Below are 11,405 nucleotides of genomic sequence, written 5' to 3' on the forward strand. Positions count from 1 at the left end.
CTACTCCTGAGTGACGGTGGTGTTGTTTGTCGGAAGGTTCCGGTGTAAATTCGGGTTCTGGCTGTGTCGGTTGCGGCTCCTGACGGAGGAGAACGTGGTGTCACACCCTGGTACCTTGCACTTGTGCAGGAGCCGAAGGTGCACAGTTTTGTAGTGAGCCCTGAATGTGCCCTTGTTGCTGTAAACCTTCTGGCAGACGTGGCAGGTGATGGGTGTGGAGGAGTTGTTGGCCTGCGGCCCGAGACTGACCGCACTGGGATTCAACCCATCACAACTCTCGTTCTCATCGCTGTCCTCCAGGGGGAGCTCCTCCTCGCTGCACGCATCTGAGTCCCAGGAAGAAGAGTGACCACTTCCTCTGGTGCTTAGGTCCAACACCGCCTCGTCCTCCACCAGATCCTCTACGCTCTCTGAGGATTTGCTCATCGGAAACACGAGGCCCGTACGGTTTGTTCCCTTGAAGATAACAGACGTCTGGCTCAGAGGATCTTTAGGAGGGAATTCAGGGTGAGAATCCGTAGTGACGTCCCTGCAGGACGGAGTGAAGATGTAGTGATCTTTGGTCAACAGCTTGTGGTGTAAATTTAAATTTGCACTGTGTCTGAAGAGAAAAACGATACAAAAGACACAATCAGGAAAGTAGTTTGAAATGAAACACCTTTGTTCTGTAAGTTTGAATTCCTACTTGGATTGGAGATGTTCATGATCAGTTTGTTGGTGAGAATGAGTAGTTACCTCGGCCAAGTGAATGTAAGGAACTTTTAAAACACATTCAAGATACATGATTGAACCTTGAGGACCACCTTTATAGCTTTATGGGGACATTTATATTGCTTAACTATGGGGAACAAATGAAGTCAAACAAACTTTAGTCAGTCATGTGACCATCTTAGCATCATCTATGACTTTTACAAACAGAGGTCTAGCTGTCATGGTACCTTCCACCATTCTGTAGAACTAATAAAGAACCTCAGACAAGTGGATTTAGCCTCGATTCAATTGGTCCTAACCCTTGGTTGTGTTGGTTTTCACCTTGCTAGCACTCACCTGTCTCTGCTCCTGCGGGATGGGAACGCAGCATTGCAGCCTGCTACGGTGCACATGTGCATCTCCTTCAAGTGGACGCTGCGGTAATGCATTTTGGCGCTGTAGGAGTTTTTAAAGGTCTTATTGCAACTCTCACACTGATGGAGAAGCTCGTCTTCATCATCTGCACACACTATCTGTTGGACACCATCGCCGTCTGTGTGGACCTCTGACCCGCAGGGCGTGCTGCTTAGTGCCACTTGGTCAGTGGGTCTTAGATCCAAGCCTTCACTGCAGGTTTGGTCCCCAAAATCAAGTAAATTTCTTTGCATGTTGCTGAAGGATGAAAGGGAGTGTGTGAGACTGCACCCCTGGGTTTGGTGTTTGCCCTCTGTTTCTGGTTGTTCTGTATGGGAAGAATGGGTGAGGATGGAGGGATGGATTGAGGGATGAACAACACCATGCTCATCACATTCTGTCTTGACCACACAGTCCATCCCAGAGTTCATACTGGCAGGAGGATCGTCGTCATCATCATTGGAGCTGCTTCGCTCTTCCAGCTCGTCTTTCTCTATCTTTATGGGCATGCTGGATTTACGGGACTTCTTCTTGGGCACGGGCTCTGGGTTGCTCTCCATGTCTCCTATGCTTACAGGCACGGAAGAAGAAGACAGTAGGGGCAGGGAGGGCAGATTTCCAGGTGTGTTGGCAAGCTCAGCAGGCGTCACCAGGCTGCGGTAGAAAGGCAGCACTGGCTGCACAGTCTTCAGGTTGGGGAAGACAATCCCGCTGTGGCTGATGCTTGAAAAGGAGCTGTGCAGTTTGGGCTCAGAATTGCTGATGTAGCTGGAGACAGGCCTGCTGAGGTCCCGCTTTTCTGCCTCTTCCCCCGCACTCAGTCCATCCCTGACATCCCTGTCCCGACTGTTTCGATTCATGGGCATGTGCAGGCGCGGGTTCGGGTTGGCGCTGTGCCGGTTGCGGCTTCTCAACGAACTGAAGACCATGTTGCATCCCTCGATAGTGCACTTGTGCTTGATCTTGAGGTGAACAGCATTGTAATGGATCTTCAGCGTTCCTTTGTCATAAAAGGTTTTCTCGCAGGCACTGCAGAAAACACGGCCTTTTTTCATCCCAACTCCTAGACGGATTTTCGACTCCGGCGACGCTTGTGCGATATCCGAGCTGATCGACGGTGTGCAAGGTGTCGAGGGTGAGGAATAGTTATCGCTCAGCGTGAAATCATCTGATTCTAAATTGGTGCTTACTCTCTCCATGGGTGCATCTTCTCTATCTGCATCAGAGGTGAGGTGAGAGGAGGTGTCAAGGTTTGAATCCAGAATTTCGGGTCGTGTTGGAACCTCCTGCTGTCGGGAATCTGCTCTGGACCTGAGCAGTGGTGCAGGAACAGAGTTAAGCAACTGCAGGGGCAGCATGAAGGTCATGTTGTTGACCAAACTCTCAAAGTGGTGGCCATTGTTTCTGCTCAGAGGCTCCGTTGTGGCTGCCACAGATGGACGTTGCGTGCTGCTCTCTATGAAGCTACGGATGTCCGAGTTTGCTCTAACTGTCGGCACGATGATCGCTTGCCCTTCTTTGTCCTGCAGTGCCATCAGCTCCACGATAGATTTAGTCTCTCCGAAGCGGAGGAACTGCTGCAGTGTCGCAATTTCCTCCTCGAAGGTCATGATGGCCCAGCGGTCCAGCACTTTGCCAGCCACATCCTATACAAACACACACAGAAGGAATTTCATATGCATTATGAATGAAAAACCCCAAGCACTCTGGACCGCCATAACTCTCCTAACATGACAATCCGACAGCGCCATGAGATAAAGAGTTGTCCATACATCTAATACAGCAGGACATGAAAGCTCCAATTACTGCAGTGCATCTGTAATATCATTTTTATTCATTCTGGTGATTGGGTTCGTCCCTGGTGGGGGTTGGCGGGGGTTGGTGGGGGTAGATGCGTGGCGGTACAGGGTTGGGCAGTGAGTCTGGCTGTAATTACACATGAGTGCTAGCAGTCCTTCAAAGTCATTCAACAGCTTCATGCCATAACCAAGATAAATATTTCATCATACAGCATTCATTTATATGCCTGTGGAGGATTTGACTTTACTTCTGCCGTCAGACGAGCTAACTAGAATCACACGCAACAACCTGAATACTTAACGAGCAGCAAATTGAGCAGCTCTCTCTCTCTCACTACTGGAGTTTTGAGTGGGGGGAAAAAACGTGACAAAATTGTATTTACATGATTCACTGTGATCACATCGGTAATGAGAGCTGGAGGGAGTCTATAAGTCTCATAGCTCCAAAAGTGCACTACCAAGAACTGTTTAATGATATCTTTCCAATACAAATCCAAACTGTGTGCTCGTATTTGCTGAAAGCATTAGGAAAACAAACACATTTTTAAACCATCTATGGTGAATAACAATCCTTCAATACTGTCCAAGAAACGACTAAAAACGTCTGAGGAACATCTCTAGACATTCACCCTCCTTACAAACACATGGGTCAATGAATATATATGAATATGCAAATTTGGACATGCAGGGGCATGTCTTTCAGCCTTAACAGCTTAATGCTAGCTATCTTAGCAAGCCAGTTAGCCAAATGCTAGTAACCCAGCTCACATTAGTCATACGAGTGGGAATTCAATATCAGATTCACTCGTTTTATCCATCACAATATAAAGCTGCCATGACAACCAGACTTTTCCATCATGAACATTAGCTACACTGTTTAACTAGCTACCTTAGCACACAGGTTCCAGGGGTCATGACACCCACTAATCTCTGATGAAGCTGATTTTGTGACATCACAAACTGAGCTCAGAGCTCACCATCTAACATTAGCTAAGTTAGCTAGCTAGCTAGCTTAACACACAGGTTCTGCAACTAAAACTTTCCAGGCAACACATCTTGTAATAGTGTACCTGATTAGTCCAAAACTGTAAAAGATTATTTTGTGACATCACAAAATGATTCATACGTGACCTCATCACCCCTGACACATCTCAAATTCAAACTTTATTGCTCGCATACACAACCATATACAGTACCACATGCAGTGAAGTGCTTTCAACTGTCTGTGACGTAAACACTTGAGTTTACATTAACCAGAATTGACTTCTACACAGGTAGGAAAGGAAAAATATAAAGATAATATAATATAATATAATATAATATAATTGAAATAGGAATTTAATATGCAAACTTTTCATGTGATATAGCAACCACCAAAATTCAAACAATAAACAAATGGAAATGTTTTAGAGGAAAACAAAAGAAAAAAAAAAACCCCATACAATAACCTGGTTTTAAATAATGGGTCATGTGACTGTGCTCAGAATGAACCAATCACATAACAACTCATGCTCAAATGCAATTATCATCCAGCTGTCATCAGTGCAGTGAATCTGATTAACCCCCATTAAAGATCAGATGTTTCTGTACGATTTTTTCACATCTTCTTGGTTTCTGATGGCTGAAGCCATGGTCCTCAAAGATCTCTTTGTGGAAAGGTACTGATCAGGAGAGGGCTATAAAAGAATTTCCAAAACATTACATGTACCATGGACCACCGTGAAGGTCATCATCAACAAGTGGAGAAAATGGAGCTGGACGTCCATCCAAAACTGACACGGGCAAGAAGAAAACTTATCAAGGAGACTGGCAAGAGATCTACAGCAACGTTACAGGAGCTGCAGGAACATCTGGCGAGTACTGCTCACTCCCTGCATGTGAAAACAATCTCTTGTAATCTTCACATGTCTGCACTATGGGTAGGACTAAACTGAAGCCCTTTCTGATGAAAGAAAAAAACATCTAAGCACTAAATCACCCAAACCATTCGGCAAAAAATTTGTTTTTGGGCATAATTCTAAACGATATGTTTGTCACATAAACAAGACAGGTTATCACCCAAAGAACATCATACCCAGGGTGAAGCATGGTGGTGATGGCAGCATCATGCTACAGATCTGCTTCTCTCCAGCTGGGACTGGGGCTCTAGTCAAGCTAGAGGGAATCATGGATAGTTCCAAATACCAATTCCTGCAGACCTCTGTTAGACAGCTGAAGAGGAAGAAAGATTTCACCTTCCAGCACCATAACGACCCAAAGCACAAATCCAAGTCAACAAAGGAACGTCTCCAGAAGAAGAAGATCCCCTCACAATCTGATAGATCTGGAGCATTTTTGCAAGGAAGAGTGGAATAAAATGACCAAATGAAGACTTGAATGTTGTTGGTTGCTATAACACAACAAAAACCTACGACTAGAACAGGGGTGTGTAAACTTTTTATATCCACTATAGCTCAGCTTAAAGTCAGAGACGTTACACAGTGTAGAAATGTGCGTATTTACCTGCAGGACGTATCCTCGTATGTAGTCCTGCAGCGTCCAGTCGAGCGCGTTGAGGATTTTGATGACTTCGTCCTGCTTCAGGACGCTGAAGAGTCGATCGAGCAGGATCTTCAGCCGCACCGGGATGGCCTGCGTACCGTACAGCATCAAACTGCAGATATCAAACACCACGTTGGAGTGAACGATCTCCACCTGGCCTCCGTCATACGTGTGCTGCATCTTCAGCTTGCTTAGAGCTACGCGCACACACACACACACACACACACACAGTGTTCTCTTATCTAATGCTGTGTTTCAGGAACAACGACACAAATTCATTTACTACTAATTAATTATAAATTTCACCGGAATATTGTCTAATTTTAAATGAGTGTCATATTTATACGTAATAATTACTGGAGCAGCACACGCAGCGTAAAACCCGAATCATCAGCAGATTACATTTAAATAAAGTAAAAAAACCTGCAAAATGCTGTTAGAGAGAAAGAAATGAGTTAAAATTAGAGAATTAATAAACGATTTTAATCAACACTTGTTTATCAAAGACACAAATTATTAAATGAAATAATTATTATAATATTTATGTTATATTCATTTAAAAATGTTATTAAATATTCCATCATTATAATCCACCTCCAGTGATCTGTTTATGTAATACTTTCTTTCCAGGGTTTAATGAAATAAAATGAGAAATGAAACATTTCTTCCAGTCATTTTATTTTAATTCAAATTCTATATTTTTAAGCTATTCATTAGAGAATAATTATTAAATTATTATTATTCATTATAATTAAAGAGCTATGTTTAGCTTTAAGATGCTTGCAAATGAGATGAAATAAAGTGTCCTGTGTACACCTGCCCTGCTCATCACTGCTCATTTGCATACATTTGCATATTACAGTGAGTCTTTACCCAGCCCCGCCCATATCCCGCTCTGCTTCACGTCGCTGTAACTGTCTCGCTGAATATGAACGACTTTATCACCTCACAGCACAGACGCTGTGAACGCAGTTAGTTTTTGCTTGGGATTATTTATTTGTTTATTAGTTAGTTTATTTGTTTGTTTGTTTGTTTGTTTGTTTGTTACCGTGAGCGACCCATCCGTGCCTGCAGTTCTCACACTGACGACGTTTCAGCTTTCCGGGTCTGAAACTGTCGCAGGTACAGTTCACCAGCGTGCAGCAAATCGCCTGTTTAATAATGCACACACACACACACACACACACACAGCAGCTTTAACAGAGCACCATACATAACAAGGATGAGACATTTCCTATCTCAGCTTTAATTCAAATAATCTCTTTAATTATTCATTATTTATTTACTTTTTAAAATGTAGTAGAGTGTTAATGTTCAAAACATTGACCAAAAGTAATACGTTATTGTACTATGATAATTTACTATCTAAAGGCACTATTATTATTATTATCATTATTATTATTATTATTATTATTATTACTATTATCAGTAGTAGAAGTAGCATCACTTCACAAAATTATTGTGACCTTTTATAAAAATTATTTCTAAACAAACATGTTTAATAAATAAAGGCTTAAATAACACACACACACACACTCTCTCTCTCTCACACACACTCTCACACACACACTCACACACACACACACCATCTCTGAAATGATGTGTTAAAAAGGTTGTTATTATCAGAGTAAATAATGTGACTCTGTCCAGTTTGTTCATTAACTCAGTTATAGCTGCTGCACAATTATTTATTACAAATACATTAATAACATTAATCCCATTAATAACATTAATCCCATTAACCCCATTAACCACATTAATCCCATTAATAACATTAATCCCATTAATCCCATTAATAACATTAATCCCATTAATAACATTAATCCCATTAATCCCATTAACCACATTAATCCCATTAACCACATTAATCACATTAATCCTATTAATCCCATTAATCCCATTAACAACATTAATCCCATTAACCACATTAATCCCATTAATAACATTAATCCCATTAATAACATTAATCCCATTAATCCCATTAATAAAGGAGTTATTAATGTAATAAACTGTACTGATACAGAAACACTCATGGTCATGTATTTTTTATTTATTTATCTTTTTGCCTAAATATCTGAAGAGGTTTTACAGTGTTAACATGAGAACATATGTGTGTTGAATACATTAATGTGGGCGGAGTCAGCAGTAAATCACTCAATCATTTATCAGATTAAGCTTGAATCCACAAATATATGTATAAGTGTGGAGATATATATAGTGAATATATACATTCACTATTGCTGAGTTCTAGTGATTAAAATTGGAGAAATTGAATAATATAGAAATATAATAATGTATAAATATAATAATATATAAATATAATAAAGTAGAGATATAATAATGTAGAAATATAATAAAGTAGAGATATAATAATGTAGAAATATAATAATATATAAATATAATAAAATAGAAATATAATAATGTAGAAATATAATAATATATAAATATAATAAAATAGAAATATAATAATGTAGAAATATAATAATATATAAATATAATGATGTAGAAATATAATAATGTAGAAATATAATAATATATAAATATAATAAAGTAGAAATATAATAATGTAGAGATATAATAATATATAAGTATAATAAAGTAGAAATATAATAATGTAGAGATATAATAATATATAAATATAATAATGTAGAAATATAATAATGTAGAGATATAATAATATATAAGTATAATAAAGTAGAAATATAATAATGTAGAGATATAATAATATATAAGTATAATAACGTAGAAATATAATAATGTAGAGATATAATAATATATAAATATAATAATGTAGAGATATAATAATATATAAGTATAATAATGTAGAAATATAATAATGTAGAAATATAATAATATAGAAATATAATAATGTAGAAATATAGTAATGTAGAAATAAAAGAATATATAAATATAATAAAGTAGAGATATAATAATGTAGAAATATAATAATATATAAATATAATAAAGTAGAAATATAATAATGTATAAATACAATAATGTAGAAATATAGTAATGCAGAAATAATATATAAATATAATAAAGTAGAAATGCTTGTGTATAGAGCAGTGATGTGTCTGGTTCCCGTGCTACAGTTCAGATAAATGTGTGTATAAAGTATATATCAGGAAGAATTATTATTATTTTTTTTTACAATATTCATTCATTTTTCTATTTTGTTTTAAATGAGTTATTTATTACTCATACATCTTTTAATGTTCTAATATTTTATTTAAGCTTTTCTTTCATTCAATTCTGTCATTTATTCTGTACTGTTAATATCATTGTCATTTAGTGAAGCACTGTGAACTGCTTCATCCACTAAATACGCTACATAAATACGATGACTATTATTCTTATTATTATAATCATTAAAATTAGTAATATTATTGTTATTACAATAATTATTATTAGTAATAATAGTGATATTATTGTTATCGATAAATTTATATCAATTGAAGCTCCATTTTGTGCAACTGTACACAACTGTAATATTGTGTCATTTTTGTACACATTGTGTTTGTATATGGATATCAGTACTGAAATAATTAATGCATATGTGTGTGCATGCGTATGTGTACATATGTGTATATTTGTGTATATATGTGTATATTTGTGTATATATATGTGAACACGTGTGTATGTGTGCATAAGTGTGAGTATGTATATATAAGTGTGTATATGTGTGTACATGTGTATATGTGTGCATATGTGTGAATACACACACACACACACACACTCTATTCCACTCACTAATGGTTGTGTAACACATGTGTGTTCAAATTTACTGCACAGTACACCTGTGTGTGTGTGTGTGTGTGTGAGAGAGAGAGAGAGAGAGAGAGAGAGAGAGGTTGAGATAGAGTTAAGACACATATAACAAATTTAGTGCTACATTATCATGAATATTAATGAGCAAATAAATAATGAACTTTAATGTTGTAATGATGTGTTTAGCTCTATGTAACACACACACACACACACTACATTGGGCATAAAACCACGACTCCTGCATGTGCACCCTATTTAGTGCACATTTCTAACAAAGGAAGCTCTGAGCAGAAAGGGGAAGACGATGTATGATGGGTTTAGTGCACTACGGGTCTGTTCGCTACACTCGTGCACTTCATAGGGGACGGAATGAAGAATTTTCGGGAGTTTCTTCCTCACAGTTTCTTTTAAACGTGAATCCTCTGCGATGTGAAGGTGTAATTATATATATTTAGAAAAGCTAACAAACGGTAATTATATTACATAAATCATTTAATTACAAGTTAATATTTTACTTTATTAATGTAAACAATCCATGATTATTCAGAAATGCTAATTTATTCATACATTCTGATTTAGAAATGTAAATTTGATCACTTTTATCAATAATTTCATGGTAAATAATATACATATAAAACTACCATAGAAATGCTACATTAATCATAAATTAAAATGTTTGCAATTAAATAATGAATACTCGTATTAAAATGCTAATTTAATCATGAATAATGAATTAGACGTGAATTTAACAATAAACAGTACATAATAATACAGAAATGCTGAATCATGAATTAATCATTTATATAAATAAACTGTATCATAAATGAATAAATGAACGTAATAAGGAATAATCATACAGACATGCTCACTTCACACTTCTGATTTTAACTGAACAATCATGACTTATGATTTATGACTAATAATTTGACATAATAGTCTGTCAGCATGCAGAAATGCTGATTCAATCATAAATTAATCATTTAGAATGTTAATAAAAGAATGAGATAAAGTGAGATAGTTACATGAGATAAAGAATTAAACTGAGCTCAGATTTATACAAAACTGCTTGTGAGATCTCATTAATAAACTAATTTACATATTTACAAATGTACTAAATTATTCATATATTAATGCATGAATATTAATGAGTGAGGTTTATAATGCACAATGGGAATGTGTGTGTGTGTGTGTGTGTGTGTGTGTGTGTTTAATGTACACCTAAACAGACGATCACAATGCAGTTTATTAATTATGAGAATAATTACAGAACTCGTGAATATTCATGAGAACATGATGACGTACTCTAACAGAAACGTGTCGTGTGGTGCGATAGTAAATCACCACGGCGACACGCAGCGAGAACTGAACTTTGCGATTCAAACAATGCGGCGTTACGGATGCACAATTATGAAGATCAAACATGAATGAACTTTTTTCAAAAATATTGGCTCCCTTTCCTACTCATTCTCTCTGGATTTTGCTTCTGACCTTCTGACAGGTTTGAACTCTACACACCTGTTCATCATCTGCGATTCAGAGTGACATGACCTTTCACCCCTAAAGCCACCCCCACTTAACAACCTGGGGCTTTTTAACACCATTAACCAAAAGAAAGAAAAGAAAAGAAATACATTGTAAGAGTCTGTGAGCAGTATGTACATAAAAGGGGAAGCAATGTTGTTTTTTGTAATTCTCTGAAGTTTAATATTTTGCTTTTGGTGATTAATTGTCAATTTTATTCATAATTATTGGCAGAAATGAAACTCCATGCAGACGTCATCAGATCTGTGATGAAGCACTTCGGTTTCCACACAACCCCTAAGACAAAACGAGGCTGATTAGATCATGACATCATCACAGCTCGTCCAATCACAGAGCAGCGGCACGGTTTTAGAGATAAAGCTGTGATTTACGCAGTTCTTTATTCTGAATAACGGTCACAACTGTAACATCAGACAGGAATGTTTCCAAAGAAATTTTTTAGTTTTAATGAATTCATTGACATATTTACTGATGGATTTATTTGTTTGTTTGTTCATTGATGCACTATTTTGTGTAATTACAGCTGTTTAACTCCTGAACAGAAACCCCCCGCAGATCCGCTCTGATACTGTTCGCTTCAATCATTTTTTTTTATCACATGGACAATCATTTACTTCGTTTCGTTTAATAAAAAGACGAGATTTACGAAAA

At 37.2% G+C, this 11,405-nt stretch overlaps 1 protein-coding gene across 1 annotated transcript in view; it reads right to left on the minus strand.

Moving 5' to 3' along the window:
- Positions 1–11,405, minus strand: part of bnc1 (basonuclin 1) — a 14,061-nt gene continuing 2,656 nt past the window's right edge. Inside the window, exons 2-5 of the mRNA XM_053623829.1 lie at positions 6,493–6,595; positions 5,406–5,641; positions 1,048–2,750; positions 1–601 (exon numbers count right to left, since the gene is read on the minus strand). Of these exons, the coding sequence (XP_053479804.1) occupies positions 1–601; positions 1,048–2,750; positions 5,406–5,641; positions 6,493–6,595 (2,643 nt within the window). The remainder of the gene's footprint in view (positions 602–1,047; positions 2,751–5,405; positions 5,642–6,492; positions 6,596–11,405) is intronic.

This window comes from Ictalurus furcatus, chromosome 4 (genome assembly GCF_023375685.1).
Source record: "Ictalurus furcatus strain D&B chromosome 4, Billie_1.0, whole genome shotgun sequence".
NCBI lineage: Eukaryota > Metazoa > Chordata > Actinopteri > Siluriformes > Ictaluridae > Ictalurus > Ictalurus furcatus.